Consider the following 24,500-nt stretch of genomic DNA (forward strand, 5'->3'; position numbering starts at 1 on the left):
GGTTCATTGTTATGAAAGTATTCATTTATCTACTCTTAGGTTCAAATGTGTTAGAGAAATATTAACGATTTCCCATGCTTTAGCTTCTAGTAATTTAACGTCATTTATTTAAGCAATCGCAGGAAATAGTAACGTTGGCTTTCAACCCAGAAAAGACATCAAGTAAATAAGTTTGTGTTTGTTCTCCAGGGACTAGAGATGATTTTTTTTTTTCTTCTATCTAACAGGGCACACCTGTTATAAAAAGAGGTTTACATTTAATTTGTCTCCCAAAGAAAGCCTGCATTAACTTATATGGTCAAGATCTAACCTGCCGATGTTCATTTGCGGATGTGTGACAAAAGATTAAAATTAAAGATAAAGATACAAATCGAGGCGGGGGGCAGAGTTTGATTGTTCTCTGATGTAAGGAAGGGCATCTTTCCTGCAGAATAACTCTGAGAAACTAGCCCAGCCTGATTGTACTTTTTCTACTAGCCAGTCACAACAAGAACTGAGAGGAAAGTTAGCGTAGTCTCCCCATTTGCTGTCCAAAGTCAAATCCTGTCAGCAAAGCCTCCAGAATTGTACCTTCTCCAGTCTGGCCAGTAGGAAAGTAAGACAGTGTGTATTGCTCCAACTTTTTTTTTTTTTTTTTCAAATGCCGCTTATAAGAGATTGCGGGAGCCTCCTTAAGTTTCCCTAGAGTTTTAGCTCTCCAAATCTACAAAGCAGTTGTCCTTTTTAGGTATGCTCTTTTTAATTAAAATGAAACTGAGATGTTTAAGAGGCACTAAAAAATACATATGAATAAACAGGAAAGCGGAGTCAAAGAACTAAGTATACCTTGACGCTGGCATTCTGCTGCTGTAGAGCTCAGGGTCCTTGCTCTAACTGCCTTACGCTCCCTGTTTTAAGAGAAGAGAACACCTCCTACACCACTTCATTTCTCTGCTTTTGGTTGATGGCTCCCAAGCCAGGCCTTCCAGCCCCAGCGTCCCTAAGCCCCGCGTTCATATCATCCCTGTAGGACACCCCTACGCAAATTACACATGTTTAGTGTTAAATGCAGTTTCATCTCTTCTCTCCAAATTATTGCTGTTTCAAATCCCCTCATCTCCTAGCCTGCATGGCTTATATTTTTGGACTTCTCATTGCCTTTAAAAAATAAAAATAAAAACGGTAGTCACAAATTCTATCATGTTACTCAAGGCTCTCCTTTGACTTTTTTTATCCAACATTATTTACCATGGCCCCTTTGAAAATTCTTCTTTTCCAGCCCATTCTGGCCTTTTGTGCACTTTTTTGAATGCTGTATTAATTTTGTCTTTTTGGTATATTTGTGCTGTTCCCCATGTTTGGCACCTTCATTTATGTCATTACAAAGTAATGTATCCTCTACTTTCTTTTGGTCTAAACTCATTCATGATACTCCAGCTTACAGCTGATGTCCAGAAAATCCTTTTATTTCTCTGATTTTATAAGGCGCATTTAGCCTGAACCTTACAACCTGTCCCTTGGGCTTCACAGAATTCTTGTGTCTCAGTCTGTTTATATCAAAATAGAAGATATTTATCAAGCGATTGTTCCATTTATGTTACCAGGTTCAATGCTGCTGGGATTCAAACTGAGTATGTCAAAGAAACCTCTCGAGCTGCTTATTGTATAGTGCAGGGCACACTTCAAGCACACAAATGCGTCTAAACTAAGTCAAAGAAAATAAGACTTGTACATTTGACATCTTGTCACTCTAATTATACTTGAAACACGGGGACAACCTGTACTTCTCATTCTTCTGTATCTCTCAGTGCAGTCAACATAGAATGAGGCACACTGTTGATGGATACTCCTTACCACACACACTAACACTGACACACCAGTAGCAATCACGTGCTGAGCACACGCTGTGCCCAATTCTTACATACATTCTCTGTAATTCTCACAGCCTTACAGGGTAGGCATTATTAACCCATTTCACAGATGAAGAATCTGACTCTTGAAGTTATGTAACTTAATGTGCCTACACTGAGGCAATCAGTAAATGGCAATCAGAACCAGGTGTTTGTAGCCAGGTATAACTAAAAAGCTTGTGCACTATTCCCTACTTATTACTGCCCAACTACTGGGGAATGGATACTTGTGATATCATCTCAGATCATTCCACAGATGACATTCTTGAGAGGGGGGCCGTTACACACACACACACACACACACACACACTCCACACTAGTGACAAAGATAAGGGTTTCTTGATATTTTTTTTTAAAAGCCCACTCCCCAAATGTTTGAGATCATCTGGCTCTGTACATGTTCTTTGCACCTTCTTCTGCCGCAGCTCCATCATTTCCTTGTCAGTTGCATACCTGGCCTACTTAAATAATATGAATAAAAATCAACCACTCATAGCTTGAAGGAAGGGTAACAGCATGGCCTCAAGTCCATAGGAAACTGACTCTTACTGGTTGTCCATCCTGGCTCTCGTTCATACACTGGGTCATTAAAAAGCCTAGCTTCCTTGCCATGCACAGGATTTTGCCTGCAAGATCCCATTAGTGCTAATGGGTCATTTTCCTTCCATCACCCCAAGGATCAAAAGGAGAAGGTGCATCTTTGATGAAGTGCTAATGTTACACAGGGCTCAGGCCACTTAAAGGTTTCCTTTGTTCTCTTCCTATGGCAATCCTGTGGGAGACTTAAGACCACTCTCTGCTATATGAAGAGTTTATAAACACCGTATTAAGTGGTGGTGCTAAGTGCAACTTCAGTAATGAAAATGAGAATGAGTTCCCTGCTTGTAAAGCCAAACTCATCCACCTTGGTACGTCTGAGTCTTACATCCTGCACGGCTTGAATCAATATTTTCTGCTCTTTAACAACACAAGGGAAAGATTACTACTTCTCCTCAATAAGCTTTAAAAACTTATTTGGGCAAGTAAGTGTGCTGATAGGCAAAAAGGTAGGAAGTAGCAGGAAGTGGGGAAAGGAAGTAAGTGCATTTTAGGATTAGCTCTCTCCCCATGTGTTGCCTTACCATTCTTCTTTCTTTTCTGATCCTTATCTACTGTGACTTCAATCCATCAATTGACTGACAATATTTATTGATTGCCCACTGTGCTTGTAGACCAGTACTAGGCACTGTGGGAGAATCTAAGACAAAGACATAATCTCTATCCTCCAGGAGGTTACAATCAGAAAGAGGAAGATTGGTTGTCAAATATATAGCATCCCATACATAACTTTGAGTACTAAGTTCTGCATCTGAAAAACCCGAAGCAGTGACAAGAATTATTCATTCAACTCCCACTGTTCTCTAATACTACATTCATTAGGCCCAGAGGAGAGCTGAAGTTTCCTAACAAATTTAGTTCAGCAAATGAATGTAGGGAGCACTTCCTTGCATTGATATTTGATATCTAATAGTATAAAGTTCAGCCCACAATCTCAGATGAGCAAGAAAGGTCCCTTTCTCTATTTTTCTATAACTCACCTTTGTTTCCGTTTTGAGCTCTGATTCTTTGAGTTAGTGAAAATGTAATCTCAGGCAATTTCAGTTCCCTTATTTCCTTGGGATTATGTCTAGATGATTTGGGGGTGGGGGACTTCCATTGTACCAGTATCTGGGGAGGTAGAGAGATTGCACAGGAGTTGGTCTCAAATATTCTATATTAATTGCTTAGGTGCCCACTGAATTGCTACCCAGCATCTTCTTTCTTGTGTGCATGACCTCCTCAGGCCAGCCTTTTTCTGCTTGCTCCTGTTCCACTCTGGGAATTGTTCTGTTGCTGCCACACCACAATGGGATATGAAAAGCTCTGTCAGGCTAAGAAAGCTCCCAGCATGTCTGAATCTACTATGCATCTATTTCTTCTTAAGGATATCACTGCTGCCTCTGGGTTCTCTTGAGGAAATGTACACAGATCGGTATTACTTTCCTCAACCTACATGAGGTTTTGGCATCCACCAGGGCTCAGGCCTCAAGTCAGATCACTATGTCCTCTATTTGGCAATGACTATATTCACACTTCTTCTCTTCCAGCTTTGTCTCCTGCTTGCCCACATGAGGGGCAGGAAAGCTTTACTCTTCTCATGTAATTGCCTGTATATTCTGTTTATTTCACTCCTCTAAGAGTCATGAATTTTAAGGATCAAATACATAAAGATAATTTTATATCTTTGGTCTCTGAGGCAAATAAAACACAATCACTTGAAATTTAAGTGAGAGAAAAGACTAAGGAGAGAAAGGAAATATGGAAGGGAAAAATCAAATGTTTCAAAAATAGTATCCTATTTCAGATCAAAAACATGCTTTCCTTTAATATTAAGAATGATGGTTGATAGTCAATAGATGTTTCCTTTTATTTAAGAGGTGAGGGAAGTAAGCATATCCAGTACCTTCAGTACAAATTATGCAGAATCAGTGGCATCCTAGTGTAATACTTAGAGCTTTAGTTAGTAGGTCAGGGACCTAAGTTCTCAGTTTTTATGGCTAAATGACTTTAAGCAAGCTCAGTTTTCTCATCAGTACAATCAGGAGTGTTCTGTGTGTTGCTTGATTTTTACCCTACTTACCATATTAGCTTATTACTGTTTTATGGATGGTGGCAGAAGACACAAGCTTTCTGGGTCAGACACCAAGCAATTTATTACTCATGACTTAACAAACACTGTGAGCATCAGCATGTGTATCAGTTCTCCTTCCTCCCAAGTCCCATGAAAACAATACAAAGGGGCCCAGAGAACATTAGGAATATAGGAGTTTTGTGTTACAGTGGGAGAAGGTAGCCGGTAGCATGAAAGTTAAATAAAATGGTTAACGTGAGAGTGAAAATCCAAATGACAATGCAAAGTCAGAGAAGTAAGTAGCTAAATAGAATATGTTACCAGGACTTGTAAACAGGAGTAGTATATTATGGAAATTTGGGGTCACCCTCCTTATGTTCTGCATTGATTGTTTACTAGAGTCAGTTAATTACATCTCAGTGCTATACAGATATGGTGAATAATCTTTAATAGAAAAGAAACAGAATCAGACTTGGATTGCAATCTCTTTTTTTAAGTAGTAGTCCATAAAGTTGGGAAATCTTAAACCTAGAGAATGAAGATGACAAGCAGAGCAAAGTGTCCCACTAAAAACTGTAATAAAATTGGGAAAAATTAATTGACAACTTGTCAATAGATCCCAGAACAGCAAAAAGAATTCAAAGTGGTATGCCTTTACCTAAAAAATGAAATACTTGAAAAGGAATGGAATATTCAGGTATATATAGTCTACTATGGGAGTGAGTTAGTGAATAAGTTAGGTGCAAGCAAGGATAATAGTTTCAAGCATACTAGAAAAGGCAATTTTAGACATTAGACATTTAGAATTTATTGAGCTTCTAGTTAACAGAAAGGCCTAGAATTCTCTAAGCAGGATGTAGATTTGATAATAATAACACCTGCTAACATCTACTACATATTTTCATTCTGATAGATTCTTTCCATTATTTTATCTCATTTAATCCTCACACAACCCTGTGGGATAGGCTTTCTTGTTCCCATTTTAGAAATGAGGTTACTAATGATCAGAGAAACTAAAAAAAAAAAAATGCTCAAAGCCATAGAGTCGGTAAATAACTTGACTTGGATTTTATTGGGTTGGCCAAAAAGTTCTTTTGGGTTTTTCCATAACATCTTATGGAAAAACCTGAACGAACTTTTTGGCAAACCCAATAATTCAGGGACCACTTCATGGTCCATGTTCCTTCCATTTGGCCACACTCTATCTAACTCAAGTTCTCTGTGGAAATAGCTTCTAGAAATTTCTTCTAGTGCTGATGTATTATTCAAACACCTCTATTGTTTTGCACTTTTAAGAAAATATCTAGTTATAAATTTACTTTTTAAAATTAATTTAATGAAAAATAAACCTCTCTATTTTTTGTGTGTTCTACTGTTGTTTAAAGTCAATGTTAAGTTACTTTTGTGACCAAAATTTTTGTCTTCCCACAGGTGACTTGTATATAGGAGGAGTGGCCAAGGAAACATACAAATCCTTGCCGAAACTCGTCCATGCCAAGGAGGGCTTTCAAGGCTGCCTGGCATCAGTTGATCTAAATGGACGGCTTCCGGACCTCATCTCAGATGCTCTTTTCTGCAATGGACAGATTGAGAGAGGATGTGAAGGTACTAGATCTTTGTTATCGCACTCAAAATAATTCTAATTCCACCTATAAATGAGAACAGCGGAATTCTCTGGCAGGTGAAATTTTCATTTCTGCCGATTGGCCAAACCCCCAGTTACGGCTTAAAAGTCCTTATTCATGTTTTTAACTTTTCATCCCATAAATCTTAAAGTTTCTGGACTGTTTACAAACCTAGACTAATGCCTGATATAAAATGGGAGCTATGGATCTTGTTATTTTCTGCTTCTTTGCATTCTATAGTTCACCTAATTAGTATGCTAATCACTTCTGCACTGCTTTCTTTATAGCATTAAATAGATACTCCACTTGGACTAGAAAAACATATTTACTCCAGCAAATGTTAATCAACTTTAGCCTGCTTTTTGAAATCTACATTCAATAGGATACAACAAGAGAATAACATTCAGATACCCATTCTCAAATCACGGTTTGGTTTGTTTCTACCTGGCAGCAAGAGTATCTCCCATATATTATCAGTTTGTTTTAGCAAAAATTGGTTTCTTCTATTACCCAAAGCTAATATTCCATACTTCAGAAATGTGCTGAAGTATCTTTCTGTTCTTTTGTGTTCTCTATCAGACTAAGATCTGTAGGAGTACTTTTTGATTGCTACTTTCATTTTAGATAATTTTCACTTCAACACCTCAGGTTATTTGAGCCAATTCTCCCTCCATAAATGCAATTTAATCACATTATCCTGAATTTTGTAGCTCTGAATGTGTTGCTGCTTCTCTTTTAATGTTGAATACAGTTTGGGCCATTTTGAAAATTTTAGATTCATAAGGAAATTTCATACGGGAGAAGTGAAGAAAGATGTGAATTCCTGTCTCCCAGGAGATTATGAATCATGTCTTCTCAGCCAAAATAATGCTATTAGATTTAGCAATTACCTAAGTACATATAAATTTTTTATTTGGAAATACATTTTTTTCTCTCTGCAACATATATTTCCCAGAAAAGTCAGGTGAAATTCAAATTGTGTTTTAATCACGCCAGAGGATAAGATTATTTAATGGAAACCTTTGTTGAGTTCATTTTTAATGTTTTACTGTATTTATTTACTTTGTTTCAAATTTTGGTATAAATGCCCTTTTGTAAAAGGAAGGGAAACTATGTGTTTTCTCCTTTTACCAATTTAGCAAAGGAAACAAAATTGTTAAGTGAATAAATTCTCTCTAGTGGATGGAGACAAAAATGTGGGACATAACTTTGATTTTTGGAGGTGATCTAATAAGTGAGAATATATGGGGTTTTTTTTGTTTTTTTTTAAAGGCACTAGAAACTCTCCTGAAAACATTTTTCAAAAATAGGCCTTTCTACAAGTTGCTCGGTAAATTCTCACCTACAAGAAATGGTGGGAGCAGACAGACACATTCACAGCTAAACACTTACAAGATAGAAAACCAAACCCACACACATGACCTCCCACCACTGGCACATAATGTGAGTGGGTGAGTGGAAGGGAAAACTAATAAGAAATGTACTGAGAAAGTGTATTTACAGAAATAAAATTTGGTGTTATTTTCCATCATAATCTAATAAGCAATTTGGTTGAGGTGATTGTACATCTTCTTGGGTAATTTTAAACTATGGTTTGAACATCTGAAATCATTCAGTAGATTATGACATTGACTCCTTCCTTACCTTATCTAGTTTGCTTTAATATCTGAGCTTTAATAATTCTCACCCTCTTTTACTCCCTTTTCCTTTATTTTTAGAATGTTACCATGCTCCTGCCTTTCTGCCTTGACACTTCCCTGATTTTTTCATTCCAACATCAAGGTTAACAATTTTTAATTTATGATTATTTCTGTCCTCTGTGGTTCCTAGGAATAATCTCAGATGTACCCGTCAGAGGTGTAATTGATAAGATACACATATTTTTAGGATTGGTGGTAAACTTCTAGATACTCAATAAATTATTTCTCTAAAGATTGTTCTCATGGGATTTTGAGTTCAAATCACATTGGAATCACTTAACTTCCATATTAATAGAAATAGTATAAATTTGACATCACTAAGTGATATCTTGTCAAGATTTTCCACCATTTCTACCCAAGACCCACAAATCTCTAAAGTTCTTTCATGTAAAAAGTCATTGGCCTTCTCTCAATAATCACTTGCGGCCTTTCATTTCTAACTTATTTCAGTGAGTAATAGCTGATTGTATTTACACAACACATTAGCTAGCAGAGGGAACTTACCTTGTCCTTTTCCCTTTACATTAATGTTTCTCAACTTGAGCAAGTATTGGAATCACCTGGAGAATTGTTAAAACCCATGTTACTTGACACCACCCCCAAGGTTTCTGATTCAGTAGATCTAGGATGGGGCTCTAGAATTTACATTTCTAGCAAGTTCCTAAATGATGCTGATGCTTTTGGTCTGACACCAGACTTTGAAAATTACTACCTGGAAAGGCATTGACCTGCTTACTTAAGAGAAAATAGAGACTGGCAATCCACCAATAATCAGGCTCAGTTAAGCTCAATACTGAGTCAAGATAACTTCCATACATGAAGTCAGTGAGACAATTTTTAATTTAGGCACTTGCATAGACTCATAACATTCAACACTGGAATTGCATTATAAGCTACAGAACTACTTCACTATTAAAGCTACCATCGATTAAGCACTGGTAGCAGTAAGTTTACATATGCAATTTCATTTCCCAAAACTCTATCAATTAGGTATTACTGTTTTTTTTTTTTTTTTTAGAAGAGTAAATTGAGCCTTAGAGATGTAAGGTGACCTTCCTAAGGTCACACAGCACGTTAAGTGGATGATGGAAGCTTTGAACCCAATTTTGCCTTACTTGAAATCCCAGGCATCTAAGCACTTTCCTCTATTGTTTCTTTGGTTTCCAGACATTGTAGTTTTACCTTCACTTTCCTTTCCTTTTCAAACATATCCTGATTTTTAACCACTTAATACAAATATCCTTGTGGCTTGCTCCCAATTTTATTCAGTGATAAAATAAAAAGGACATTTATATAACTAAAATGAAAAATAAATTCAGGGTTTTGTCTTGTGCAAATGACTGTCAATGTTTAAATATTTTTCAAGAAGGTGAGTACTTTGAAAAATGTGACTTGTCAGGCATAGGCATGCATTCACTTGTAATACCTGAATATGTAAAGACTGTTGTGATAATGAAAAACATAATAAAGCATGTCTTGGTGCTCACATAAAGGCTTGGCAGCCACTCTGAGTGGCTGCTCTACAATATGGGCAGGCAGGTTATTTTTTAGAATTGCAATTTTACCATTTTTAGAGCTTAGCATTATTTTGCAATTGTGTTTCTGATAATTTTTGCAAAAAAGAAAAACGAAAACATGGCTCTTCATCAGTTCTTGCTCCTGATCTTTCCTTCTGCTGGGCAAGTCAGGGGAATAGTATCCTTTGATAACACAGCCCCTGACCCAGGCTGGGCTTGTACCAGAGGAAGGACTGTGCTAAGGAATATTGCTTCGAGTTTTTTTTTTTTTAAACAAATATTAATTATTTTTGGTCTTTAATGCCATGGAATAAAGATCGTTGGACCACTTACCTCTCACAGACTGGAAGAAAAACAAAAACTGAGCAATTTAGTGGCTCTTAGTTCTTTGATGCCATAGGTGAGAAAAGCTATTACATCCACTCAGGTCTCCCAGGCCTGGGAGATTTTTATTATCATTAAAAATGACTATTATTTTTGTTATTATTACTATACTGATTATTATTATTACTATTATTATTATTATATAATTAGTAGTTACAGTATTATGATTTCTGAATTTGTAAAAATTCATATTGAATGTTTAGGCTACATTCAGTAACTTCTTATGAAGAATACCGTGACTAAGAAATTTCTAATAAAAATATGGTTGTAAGGCGGATGTTTAAAATTGATGTTTATAGAAACATCAATTTGTACAAAATCTAATTACAGATAATTCTCATGTATTCACTAGAGCAGTTACCTCAAAGGCTCTCAGTGTTAATCGCATCTAATTAGTCTGGTGTCTATTTTTGTATTTTCATAAAACCTAAGATTGTGTTTACTAGAAAATATCTTCAGTTTGTACTCTAAAGGTATTGAGGTAGATGGTGTTCCCTTCCCACCTTTCCCTAAGATAACCCTTATTAGTGAGGTTCTACTGGGCACAGGTTCACAGGGCAGTATTTAAGAGTTGAAGACAGTTATAGAGGAAGAGAAAATATAGATGTAACTCTGAGATCTGTAAGAAATCTATACCCAGTCTGGTGAAAGCAAAGATAAATACTCCACGTTGCAATCTTGTAAAGGAATTTTCTTTATGGGGAATTATATTGCAATTTGTTTCTTCCATCCTTCACTTTTTCTTTCATCTACCAAATGGTGTATACATTTTGATAGTTTGGTGTCACTGTAAGGTCCAACTGTTGGCAGAGAATGGCTGGCATTACAGTTTTAAGCCTCAACTACAATAGCAAGATAAAAGACCTAGAGGGAAAAAAATAGAAAGGGATAATTGGTCCGCTAATGACCATCGTCTACACTGTATCTGCACGTGACAAATGGGGCTGCATGCTTCAACTAAGCAATGCAGTCACTTTGTGTCATTGGCTCAGTTAACCATTATATAAATACATATAGAGTGAAATTCTAATCAATTATCGCTTTCTTACTTTTGGCTTCTCTTAAGATTTATGGCTGTTAATTATTAATTTGTTTGCTCTACATAGCATTTCTCTCCACCTTTACAGCAGCATGCTTTTTTGAATCTGAACGTTCTTCTATGTTTGCCCCATTTCAGTATTGCTTACTAACATTTAATATATTTTGCTTTTTTTTTTTTAATTTTGCTGACAAAGTTGCATTGATGAAAGCTGACTTGCAAGGTAGATAGCCCTGTGTGTATAAAACAAGACTGAAACCCCGTAATACACAGTGGAAACCTCAAAATAACATTTTTTACATTTTTGCAGTAACTGTTATTTGGGTGAAGTTTTCATTTTTCCCCTTCTTGAATGTTGTGCAAGAAGCCTTATTTTGTAGCATAGTTTGCGTAAAGGCTTTCAGTCTTGAATATGTTTGTATAGTGATTACCTTTAGTGCTTTGATCATCCTTTTTTTAGTTCTTTGTTTTTCAGTGTTCTAGTTATGATTCTTTAGAAATAGACTAGTATTCTTTTTACTTGTATGTTACATGGGGGCATGTCATTTATACAGAGTTTTTAGTTTTATGTTTGGTTAATTGCATGAAATTGTTAAAGCATGTGGATTGATACTTGCCAACATACCTATCCAAAACACCCAGAAATCATAACTTTATTCATAGTTTGTGCAGGAAAACTTCTAGAAACTTATAGGGCATTTTTGTATAACTCTCTTCAGTGGGTTTTTTTTGTTTTTTGGTTTTTTTTTGCTAATCTGTATCTCAGTTTCATGAAGTTATAATCTCCATCTCTCATGGTGTCTCTACCCATTGGTCAGAAGTTAAGGAGATCCATGCGTTTTTCTAAAATCCAAACAGTGAGAGAGAATTACTGATGATGGAATGAGATCACCTGCTACCATGATCATACGAGAAGCTATTTGCTTGATTTTACTATTTGCTGGTCTAGTTTACTATTATAATGTATTTTGTCCTGTATTTGAAACTTGAGAAACCTTTATATTACAGCTTCTCTGTTCCTAATTCAGGTGTGTGAACTAGAACTTTCCAAACAAGTTTGGTCATGTAATTTGAGGTGTTGGCAACTACTAAATGTGACCTAGCTCATGTGTGAAACACTTTTAGATTTTTTTAAAGAACCCAAGTTGCTTTTGGATTGTTTTCAGGGCCCAGCACAACCTGCCAGGAGGACTCATGTTCCAACCAAGGCGTGTGCTTGCAGCAGTGGGACGGCTTCAGCTGTGACTGTAGCATGACCTCCTTCAGCGGGCCACTCTGCAATGACCGTAAGTTCCCCTCTGAGTGTAGACTGATGCTCATTGTTGCTTCCAGTTACTGTTTGATATCCCGGGTCTAAAGCTGGGAGTCTTTATATTATCCATGGATAAGTTAAACTGTCATAACCGGGAGGAGCATTTGGTTCCACAGAAAGGACGTTTGAAATACTAAAGTATCAATCAAGGATGCCATTAGCCAAAATCCGTGATGATGGTGATTCTTTGGTCTTCAACTCTTTGTTGGAATTTTTTAAATTGCTAATGGTCACCTTGTCGAAAATAATTTTTTTCATTTCCTGTATATGACACTCCTCCCCTAGTTTTTGAAAGAGCCTTCATGTTGCTTTCTATTAAGTAATATTTCATTTCATAAGATTATATCTTGAGGGCTGGAATTTTAGTGAATTGACAGGTTCATTATGTTTCTCTCTCTACATCTTTTCAAGCCCATACTGCCTTTTACGTTAAAAGACAGTATGTTTAAACTTTGTCCTTCAACTACGCTCCCTTATGTTTGTGTTTGTGTTTTTTCCCCTTTAGTCTCACAGTATAAGCATGACAGGGGACATCCCTGGCGATGCAGTGGTTAAGACATTGCCTTCCAGTGCAGGGGGTGTGGGTCACGAGCTAAGATCCCACATGCCTTGTGGCCAAAAAAAAAGACAAAACCAAAACATAAAACAGAAGCGATATTGAACAAATTCAATAAAGATTTTAAAAATGGTCCACATCGAAAAAATAAATAAAATGACATTAAAAAAAATAAGCATGACAAAGAAACACAACATCCACATTATATTATGGAATATTTGTGAGTGCCTAATTTATGTGATAGCAGTGTGGATTTTGAGACCATATTAACTGGTATGTGGGATGAAGTTCTGTTTCTTATCTTTCAAATAGATACTGCTTTACAACACTGCATCAAAATGATAATGCAAGGGTTTCCTACAAAACTTTGCATTCCACTCTCTTGAGAAAATATATCTGACAGAGCCTTCTGGTTGTAAAATATAGTCCATGCTTACGTTGTAAATGCTACAACATTGAAGAAAAAGCTCTAGGATGGTGGGATAGCAGATGAGATGATTGAAGGTTTGGGCTTCCAGGCAAAGGCTGAGCTTGAGTATGGATTTAAAGAAAGACTAGAGCTTGTTCATTTTGACCTTTATCTATTTGAGACTCTGTTCATGTCAGTAGATATGTGTATCATAAGGTTGAAGATGGGGTCAAACCAGAACGTGTTATTGAACTGAGTTGTTGCAGCCTAGCAATATAGTACAATTTCCTAGCTATCTTCAGGTTTCCTACCCAAAATATTGAATATAGGAAGAACAAGCAACTAATACAAAGTAAATAGTACTTGAAAGAGACATGTAAAGATCACACCACCACAGAAGGAGAAATATTTAGTCTTCATCCTACCAGTGAGCTCTTCCATTACAAGAATTACAAGAAACTTGAAGCCACAAACACATATTCAAACCATCACACATTTGCAAACACTGTATTTCTGCAAATCAAATCATTCTTACAAACATTAAACCACATTTGGAGTTATGTAAATAACCTTATGTAAAGAGTCAATAAATACTTATATGTGCATAAAGAAAAGCAAATCAAAGGAACTATATATCCTTTTAATAAAGATATGTAAATATGTAAATAGAATAGTAACTTCCTGCAGTTGCTCCTGCCCCAGAGAAAATAACATCAACTTATTTTCAAGGACAAACAGAAGACTGATAATTTGTTATGATTTTATTATGACAATTTAAAAATCCTGACAGATGTAGCTGAGAGAGCTTTTTTTTGCATGAAACTGGTTTTCATTTTGCTAAAGAACTTTCTCTGCCAAACTTTGTGCTTAGTCTAGTTTCCATGTTTTACAAAACAGTTGTCATTTGGTTGTGTCAGATTGTGTATCCTCTTATACCAGTTAAGTATAAAGAATATAATTTTCTCTAGACAGTTCCTAAAGGAACATCAAGATCCTACCTTAAGTATCATGCTGTCTTCAAATCATTTTTACAGAAAATTATTTGAATGCTGCTCTTGGGTGATAGTAGTGGTGATGACAACGATAAGGCTATTTGTTATTTTCTTGTAAGTAAGGTAACTGTCATTCAATAAATATGTCTCCTGATATGCCTCTAGCACAAATCAGCATTAAAGTTACTTTGGAGGGCTCTCAGAATACATGCATTTTGATTAAGGCATTATCTGTTTGTGGGTTTTCTGGAAATGGGAAATAGTTTTCTTGGCTTGTACACTGGTGTTTTGGTGGTGAGGATATGTATGTACAAATCAGTATTTAAAAGCAAATCTTATTTTCATATCAACTCTAGTTTGTAGATACAAACTGTACAATAGTGACAGTTACCTTGAAGACATGCAATTGATATGGCAATAAAAGTAGCATGCCACATTTTCTTCACTTTTTAAATTGATCAAAACAAACCTTATCTCTACATCTCACTGTTTTTCTGTAAGTTGCGCAAATAAAATTAGTGTGATTCCTGGGATTTTAACAAGATCCTTTTCTGCATAGAGGTTGACTTTTTTTTTTTAATGAAGCCATTTAGGACATTTTGTTTCTTAATGAAATTTTCTTCTCCACGTTTAGATATTTATACATAAATTCTGTGGTTGCAGCTGTCAACTGCATAGAAAACAAAAAAAGGAAGATAGAAACAAAGCTTTTTTTTAAAGAAAGGGAAAGAACACACCACATTGTAAATGAGATCTTCCCACCCCCACCCCTGCCCCCTACAGACCTTCTAAAAGTCATCTCTCTGATAATTTTCACAGAGTTAGAGTAACTAGAAAATTTTATTTATATTAGCCTGAAGACATAATTAACAACGGGAAGATAGGAATACGTTTTCTCTTGTAAGTGTAATCCTGGATAAATCATACTAATTAATGAAGTTAAAGGAATCTTTCAAAAAGAAGAGGTACTTAGGCAAAGTGATGCCAAAGGCTACTTTTAAAGAAAAGTGTTTGTGAAACCCTTTCTTCCCTGGAAAGTTGCCATCTAAATGACCTACTCATCTACAAAAATAATTGCTCTGAGTGTGTGTGTGTGTGTGTGTGTGTGTGTGTGTGTGTGTGTGTAGGGTGGTGTAGGGTATGTAACTCCTTAATTCTTCCATATCTGTGTCATATTTTAGGTCCCCAATATAATTTTTCTGGCTCATTGTAGCAATATCTTGGTTGAGTTTCCCCCTTCTTATCCCTTCCGCATCCAATCCATCCTATGCCTCCTTACCAGTTTTGTTCTTTCTTCCTGTTCTCCCTAGTTTAAATATCACAAGCTCTTCCTGATTCTCCTAACCAGAGACAATGCTTTCTCTCCTCTGACCTCTGTAGAACTTTGTTTATGCTATTTTATCAACCATCACTTTCTACCTTATAGTTACTTATGTTTGGTCTTATCTCCCAGGAACAATAATCTTTTTTGCGGGGGGAGGGGTTCATAAGCCCAATGTTTTGTACCTTATGTTGCATATAACTGGTGATAATAGTAACTCATTAAATCAGTGTTGACTAGATGCATGAATCTTGCATAAGGATTTCTAGGACATCCTCAGTGGTCAACAATCTCTCCAAATTCATCGGTTTGGAGTTCATGAACCTCCATGGTCTGACCCTAGCTTTCGTTTTCATTCTTATCTATTGTAGAACTTTGTCAATATGGCGTGTTACCGCCAATTAACTTATGGTGTCTGAGCAACGTTACACTTTCCCAATTTCCTCACCATTGCTTATGCTAATTTCTCCTCCTGGGGAATGCACTCCTTCCACCTAGAATGCATTCCTTTCACTATATCTGCTTGAAGAAATGTACTTTCATTTTTCAATCTTTACCTAAACTGCTTCATCCCATGGAAACTTCCCTGGTCCTCTGAGCTGGGCCTACTTTCCCTCTTCTGGAATCTTAGAGCAACTGTTTTTGCACTTAGCACTTAGATTTGTGAACTTTCTCTTGGATGTAACTACTTACTGAGTGCATGCTGTGTGCCAGGTCTGTGTTAAGAGTTGATATTCATTGCATTAAATCTACATATCACCTGTTCATGCTTGCGCACACATACCATCATCAGACCATTGTGCTACAATAATCCTTTTTTTGCATCTACCCTGTGGTCCAGAATAGAATGTAACCATACTAGCTAATTTTTTTTTTTAATTTATTAATTTATTTATTTATTTTTGGGTGTGTTGGGTCTTCGTTTCTGTGCGAGGGCTTTCTCTAGTTGCGGTGAGCGGGGGCCACTCTTCATCGTGGTGCACGGGCCTATCACCGTCGCGGCCTCTCCCGTTGCAGAGCACAGGCTCCAGGCGTGCAGGCTCAGTAGTTGTGGCTCACGGGCCTAGTTGCTCCGCGGTATGTGGGATCTTCCCAGACCGGGGCTCGAACCCGTGTCCCCTGCATTGGCAGGCAGATTCTCAACCACTGCACCACCAGGGAAGCCCCATACTAGCTAATTTAATATCAGGTTGGGGAAGATGAATATGGCTATGATCATACGGAAAATAGTGCACATAATAACACTGTCACATTACATTAGTGTGGAAATGTTGTGTGCCAAATTACAGTTCAGCTTCAATGGTGTCTGTTACCATAAGGGATTAATACATCATAGTGCTGTTATTTTGGTGCTAGGAGGGTGGGGACATTGCCATTAAAAGACTATTTTCAGAATTCTAAACTTTGCCAAAAGAAAATCTTCCTGATAGGAATCCATCATATCTTTTGTATGAGAATTAGTATCGTTCATTGAAACAAGGATGAAATACATTTGACTGTGACTTGTTACCATGGCATTTTAAAGTATCTTCAGCTTTGTTTCTCACCTTCTTTTGTTGTTTGAAAAGAGAATCCAATACCCAGTATTTGAACATCAATATCAGAACTACTGGAAATGAATCATAACATACGTAAAAATAACTTGAATCAAAGTAACATTGTTTCTCTCTGATGTAGATCTGCCAGTAGTATTAAACTGTGAGCTGATTTGCTACTGGTGCCATTTATGGCTGGATAAAATTTAGCAATTAGCTATGTCCACAACCAGACCCTCCTTGTGAGTATGATGTATCTTATTAACCTTAAATCATTCAAGCATTTCTAAATGGCGGCCCTGAAGTTGTTGAAAGCAATTCATAAGTAATATTTACTGATAATGCTTTAGAAAAACTATCTAGGGTCAGACCTGTCTTAGGTTAAACCATAAGGGATTAAAATATTGTTCATACTGAGTCAGAAAATGCAAAAAAACAAACAGAACAGAAAGCATAATGTATGATAGAGAAATGAACTATATAATAGAAGTGCTATCTTCTGCTATTTTATATAAATTTATCTTTGTTCTTCTAGTTGGTAATAGATATCATAAAGGTAAATGCATAAAAAGAAGCATTAGTCTCTTTTCATATTGCAATTGGGCAAATGACAGTTTTAAGCTGTATCTATATAAGAAAATTTAAGTGGGAAGAAAAGCCCCCAAACAGTGGAGCGTAGAGTATTGCTGTATTTGAATTACTCAGATTAGTCCCGTATATTTTTCAGCAGCTGAATGATCCATGATTCTAAGTAGCCTTTTGCTCTGTGTAACTGGTATCAATTTGGCCCCAGAAGTCAAGAAAGAAGGCCCAATCGATTTTTTTTTTTTTAACCCCTGCTGTACTCTCTAGTTTTTCTGGCTTGCTTAAAAATCTGACTTTGTGGACCTTGATTTTGCTCTTACGTTGGTGCTCTTCACTGCAGGCCTTATAAATGTAAATACGAAAGTGGTCTTTGTTGTGGTCATACTGTCACATCCCACAAGAACCCAGCTAGACCAGGGCTCCGTGGAGAGAAGTCCTCACCAGGCACCTTTGTTAACTGTCCTTAAGGGGTTACCGTGGTTCCAGTTCTCACAAGGTGCTCTTTCAGAGAGCTTTAGGACCCTAGTCTCTGTCTGAATAATTTTTTTTCGTGTGAGTGCATTTTGCTTAGGCTTCTGACTTTGCTGTTCAGCGGAGCGACACAGCGGGTGCAGAATCCAGGCTGCGGTGGGAGACTGCCTGAATCTGAGGTGCTCATTTTTGAAACTTGAGGCCTTTGGGTTTACTCTGACTTTTGAAATGGATTTTACTTCCCCAGAAATGATGCACTGAAAGCCCTTGTAAACAAGCTGAAGATTTATCATGGTGAATTCTCAGAATCCTGCATATACTAAATAAGTATAAACAATAAATAGTTTAATCAAGAAGATATGTGAAGAGTAAAATGTTAGGTAATTGTCCAACTTTATGGAATCTGATTATCCTGGGCAACTTTTAATTAATTTATTTATTTTTTAAAATTTTTGGCTGTGTTGGGTCTTCGTTTCTGTGCAAGGGCTTTCTCCAGTTGTGGCAAACGGGGGCCACTCTTCATCGCGGTGCACGGGCCTCTCACTATCGTGGCCTCCCTTGTTGCGGAGCACAGGCTCCAGACGCGCAGGCTCAGTAGTTGTGGCTCATGGACCTAGTTGCTCCGCGGCATGTGGGATCCTCCCCGACCAGGGCTCGAACTCGTGTCCCCTGCATCGGCAGGCAGACTCTCAAATACTGCGCCACCAGGGAAGCCCCCTGGGTAACTTTTAAAAGAAGGAGTATAAGATTAAAAAGAGTAAGTTTAGTTTTTGTGAGATAGATATTTGATTTAAAAAAAGAATAAAATTGCATTTGAATCTGGAAGGAAGTGGTTATGTCAGGCATAAGTTGTTTATATAGTTTGTTGCTGTGAATATACCTAACTAGTGCATAAGAAGGACTACAAAATAATTCTACGTAAATCACACCCACATATTTTAATGTGAATCACATATTTAATGGGTGTTATATGCATGTTATTTATATATTGTAAACCTTATCTTTTCAATCTTCACAAATATTATTTTCAATTTACAAGTGAGGATATTCAGGCATGAGCAGTTTAAATAACTTCTTTGGGCTGTAATGGCTGGTAATTGGCACAGAAAGAATTTGAACGTAAGTTAGACTAACTTCAAGCCCATATTCTTACTTGCACCCACAATTCTTCCCAGAAAGGGATAGAATCTGAAATGCCCCAGATGCAAAATTCCCCAGAGAAGTTAGTAATGACTGATATTTAACATTGTGGATTTTTTTTCCATCCTCATCTGACTCTTGGTTCTTATATTTAATTTTAGGCATTGTGTTGCATGAAACGTGCTCTTCCCCTTAACTGCTCAGTTCTGCTTCCAAAGATGAGTTAAAAATTCAGAGCTGTTTAAAGCATACTGTCATTAACTTTCAGTTCTTTTATAAAAAGTTACTGATTATGAAAATAGAGATGGGAATTTTCTGTGATGTTTCTATGACAGCCTGGGTTTCTCAAAAATAATAATTTAATATTTGATAATGAAGTCAGGCAAAATACTTCCCAAGATTCTTTTATTTGAATCAGATTTCACAGTGTATATTACGGGAAAGGAGAAGCAAAGATTCCGAATTGTGCTGACCACGGAATCGGTGCCAAGTGTTTGATTATGTTGATTACATCTCAGTTTTCTCTTTATGTAGTGTTGAGGCAGAAAGGAAAAAAAAAATGAAGTCAGAGGTTAGCAGTGTGGCCTTTAAAGGTTTTTGGAAGATTCACAGGGATAACACAAGAGAATGCATGAAGCCCAAATCATGAAAAGTGCCTACAGGATTAGTAGTAAAGACCAACTGTCCCTTTTATTTGTAGGGAAGGGAAAGAAAGCTCAGGGGAAATGTGCAGAGCCCAGAAAAAAAGGTCATGATAAAAATAATGCTGTGCTTGCATTAACGAATAATTCTAGTAGTAAGGAAAAAAGTACTACTGCGAAGAAAATGCACCTTGCCCAGCAATCCTTTTTCCTTCCCTGAACAAAGCATTCTATGTCTTTAATGAGATTTACTGTAGCAATTAAAACATTTAGGAATCTTTTATGGGGAGGAATTATGGTGTCCTCTGCAGCTCAGTGCTATTGTACATTGCTACTTCTCTGGTAGCACTCTACAGCAGCATAAAGTACAAGGATGCTTGTTAGCTCTGGGTATTGTGGAGTGTATGATTTTAATGACCCTAATGATCTAAATTCACATCTCTCAGAAAATGGCCTGTAGAGCCTGAGGCTTAATCTCCCCAGGATTTGGTGAGATAGGAAGGTACAAAGGCGTTTCTTAACTTGAAATGATTTCAGAATGAAACAAGTTTCATAAAAGGATGAGCTGATATAGAAGGGTGTTAAAAAGAAATGGGTCGTGAACAAGGGGGAGGCTGTGTTTGACGGAGACTGGAAACTGTATTTGTGTAGGTGTGAGTGCTTCTTATAAATATATAACACATGACCCTTTAGGGAGAGAAACAGATGGAATACGTAGCAGGAAATAAAGAATACATTTTGCTTGGTTTCTTCACTCAAATGGTACAGGGTGTATTTTAATATTTGGCATCTCCTGTTGGGAAGCTTTCAGGGCCTCATCTGGATTTCAGCAGCTCAGGACAATACTGACATTGGGAATAGTGCTGGGTAAAAGCAGACCTTTGAATACGATTGCATAACTTCTCCGGGTCATGACTTGATGCATACATGTTTCAGCCATGTTTCATGTCGAATCCTTGACGGTCACTTGAACGCCCAACGTGAAGGAATCCAGAACCAAGGATCCGGATTCATGCAATCATCACACCCTCAGAGTAAGGCTGTGTTCTGAAACTGTGGGGTTCATCTTCCATGACATCAATCACAAATCTGCTCTCCTAGGTCCTATGCAAGGCAAGTGCTCCATTTTACTAAATTAAAAACAGAAAAGTGTCAGAGAAATATCATTTCCTCTCAGCTGCAGGAGACATCACAGAAGTAATTAAACTGGATTTTTGGTATGTCACGTACATTCCTTTCATTGACAGTGACAATAATTCTGTAAATCAGAGCTTGGAAGCATTTTTAGTGCTGTTGAAGTGTGAAAGATAAAAACCTAAGGTTCTTAAAATTAAATCTCATGAAACTAAAATTGATCTATGGAGTACAGTGTAAGAGGCTGCTTCCTGAGTTGTGAAGGCAGTCTCCCTTCTGGAATTCAGTGCCTACAAGGTATATAATGATGATGATGATACTTTTTTTTTTTTTTTTTTAAACACTGAGTCCCTGAAAGCTATATTGGTGCAAAATCAAATGGAGTAGGTGTTCAGTACAAGCTATCGTTTGTGGTTTTAAGGTCACTTGGAAAATCCTCTCCCCGTAACCCCAATATCTCCTTTTCTAATGTTGCCAGTAAGCTTTGTTGACATTCATTTCCCTAGCATTCCTGTATTCTTTCACTCAACATTTAAGGTTGTCCACAATCTTGCTCAACAAACACAACTGTACACTGTGCCTGGTATGCTCAGGCATCAACTCTTTGATACTGACATGTATAGAGACACACAGGTGTGGTCACTGAATGTTCTCTACATGTTCACCTCTGCTGAACGAGCCCCTCATTCGATTGTCTTCCTCCTCCCCGACTTCTACTCTTCCTAAGAAAATTCATTCCATAGAGGTGACCCAGCTCAGATCAAGTTCATCCAGAGTAAGACAGTCTTCATTTAGTGATTTATCAGCTTCTGAGTCTCCAGTTACTGTCTAACATGTGTCTTTTTATGTGTGTATGCCTTTAATTCCCAGCTGTATTTTACATCCCATTCTTCTATTTTTGGTATTATTTCTCACAGTAAATGTTCTGCAATACTTGAAGATCGGTGTCTTGAAGCCTGCATTAGTTACCTAATTTTTTTAAACACTTTATTTTTTAGAGAAGTTTTAGGTTCACAGCAAATTAAGAGGAAAGTACAGAGATTTCCCGTATGCCCCCCATCCCCACACATGCATTGCTTTCCTCATTACCAACAGCCCTCACCAGAGTGGTACATTGGTTACAATTAATGGACCTACACTGACAGATCATAATCACCCAAAGTCCATAATTTACAAGATAACTGATGTGTGTGCCCATCCCTAAAGTTCTCTAAAATATATGTATACGCATATTATATGATATCTGACAGGGATAGTATATTATGTTTTATCATATCACTGTAAATACATTTTTCATGATCTTTATTCCTACTAGTAAAGACCCATGTGGAATTAGAGTCTTACATAGCTAGAAAGAAAGTGCTTTGAGTAAAGATGTGTGTGTTTATCTGGGGGTGTGGTTAAGTTTGTGTGTGTGTGCAAGTGCACATACCATGGAAGGTGGATTTAAAAACATCACTTTCTATTTTCTTCAAATTCCGCTGATGTCCTGCTTTGTATATTATCACATAAAATCTAACAAATTCTGGGACCTTTAGTTGTTTCAAAGTAACTATTTTTTGTTCAGTTTTCTTTTTTCTCATTAATTAGCTGATACCTGCAGGAATAATGACATTATTATGAAATGCTACACTGTAGCTAAGCTTTACAATTTTGCAATGTTGGGATGTTTTTCTAGCAATAACATAAGCTCTCTGGGGGGAAAATGATAATATTTCTCCTATAATAGCATAGCACTGATTTAGTTAACTCACCAGTGTCCTTGAAGAATTCTCTAAATGTTGCCTTTGCAACAGCTCTGGAAGAGCCAAGTGCCCATACGATGTTATATAGATGGAATTCAAAATATTCTTGTTTTTTTCCTTTCATATTAAATATGATAAAGATATCATTTGTGTATACAACTGTACCAAGTGCAAGAGGCAAACTTGGCCTTATTGCTCTGGTTCAGTAGTTTAGGAGAATTTGCGTAATGTCAGCTTAATAGGATGATGAACATTTTCTACCTCTCAGTCAGGACATAGAACCACAATCAGTCTGCCAGGTCCATAATGACAGCCTCAGAAATAGAACTTGCTTGGTTGTTGGAGAGGTTGAGAAAGGGTATAAAAAAGAAATTCCAAGTATACTAGAATTTGTCTACCTAAATCAAAGAGAAGGTTATAAAATGAACAGCCTGGACTAAATCAGTGGTTCCCAAAATGTGGTTCTTGGACCAACATTGTCAACATAACCTGTGAATTTGTTAGAAATGAATATTCCTACATTCCAGACCTCCTGAATTAGACACTGTTAGGTGGGGCCATATGAAATCTGTATTTTAAGAGCCTCCAGATAATTCTGATATACCCCAAAATTTGAGAACTGTCAGACTAGATGACCTCTAGACTCATCTTGTTAGTTCTGTGCTTTCCTTATAACAAAAACTTTATTTAATGGAATAAAGGAAGTTTGCCTGAAGAATTCTGATAAGTAAAACACCATAACTAGAGGTGGTTTAAGTATAATCTTGGCTATTTCTTTAATGGTAATTGAAAACAACTAACAAATTTTCATTTAGATAATTAGCGTCTGCAGTAGGCTGGCAATCTTAAAAATGTTTGAAAAGTTCCCACTCACACTACTCATGCTGTGAAAAATCTAGTTCAAGGCAAAATTTTCCCTGCAGTATGAAGAAATTGACTAAATCCAAGTACACATCCCTCTGTTCATATTCTTTGGGATTCTTCAGAATAATACTCTGATAATTGGTTTGGTTGGACCATAAAATATTATTCTTATATGCAAACACATCTTAACCTAAAAGAAAGTTGAGTCAATAAACCACTGTCAAAAATGCCATTCATATGAGATAGTGTGCTCTTCACATGGCATCTTTTCCATTGCCTAAAATGTTCCACATCTATACCTACCCTTTCCACTTTCTAAATAAATCTGATCCCATTTCAATTCCCTAGATAGGATTTCCCTTCTCATAAAGAAATATCCCATATCTAATGAGATCTTCATTTTTCCTTATTTATCTTTACTCACAAAGAATGATTCATGTGTGGATCATTTAGTCAGGATCCCAGTATATGACCCTGAACAAGTCACCTGAGTTTGTGAGCCTCAATTTCCCCATTATAAAATGAGAGATTTGGTTTGCCTGGTCTTTAAGGTCCCTAGAGCTCCAAGGGTTTGTGATTCATTCTTACTATAGTCTTTCTTTTCTTTTCTCCAACCCTCAGACCTATTTTTACTCATGTTTAAGGATCTTCTAGGATGCAGCCTATAGCTCAGTCGCACAACACTAATCTTAAGCTATATTTTAGCCAAAGACCTTTCCTGCCAAGTCCTATAAAAAAAGGAAGAACTTGGGAAAAGAAATCCGATTAATGGTATGTCTTCCTCTTTGAGAAAGGAAACTTTGAATTAATCCTGAAACACAAGGCAAAGACATCCGCTCTTTGTTTCTTTCATGTTTGTGTAGCTATTTATTTATAGCTCCTTTTAGATATCTATTTACATCAAATTTGTTTTAAGCTGAAAATTTTACTGATACAGGAATCATGCCTGTGTACTTGCTTAGCTAAATGCTGTATGTAATTATTAATAGTA

General features: G+C 36.8%; 1 protein-coding gene across 21 annotated transcripts in view; it reads left to right on the forward strand.

The window, feature by feature from the left end:
* Positions 1-24,500, forward strand: part of NRXN1 (neurexin 1) — a 1,116,259-nt gene that overhangs the window by 569,096 nt on the left and 522,663 nt on the right. For all 21 annotated transcript variants that reach the window (XM_036873338.1, XM_036873339.1, XM_036873343.1 and 18 more), the window contains 2 exons: positions 5,971-6,144; positions 11,971-12,090. In XM_036873338.1, coding sequence (XP_036729233.1) covers positions 5,971-6,144; positions 11,971-12,090 — 294 coding nt within the window. The remainder of the gene's footprint in view (positions 1-5,970; positions 6,145-11,970; positions 12,091-24,500) is intronic.

Source organism: Balaenoptera musculus, chromosome 13 (assembly GCF_009873245.2).
Source record: "Balaenoptera musculus isolate JJ_BM4_2016_0621 chromosome 13, mBalMus1.pri.v3, whole genome shotgun sequence".
Classification (NCBI taxonomy): Eukaryota; Metazoa; Chordata; class Mammalia; order Artiodactyla; family Balaenopteridae; genus Balaenoptera; species Balaenoptera musculus.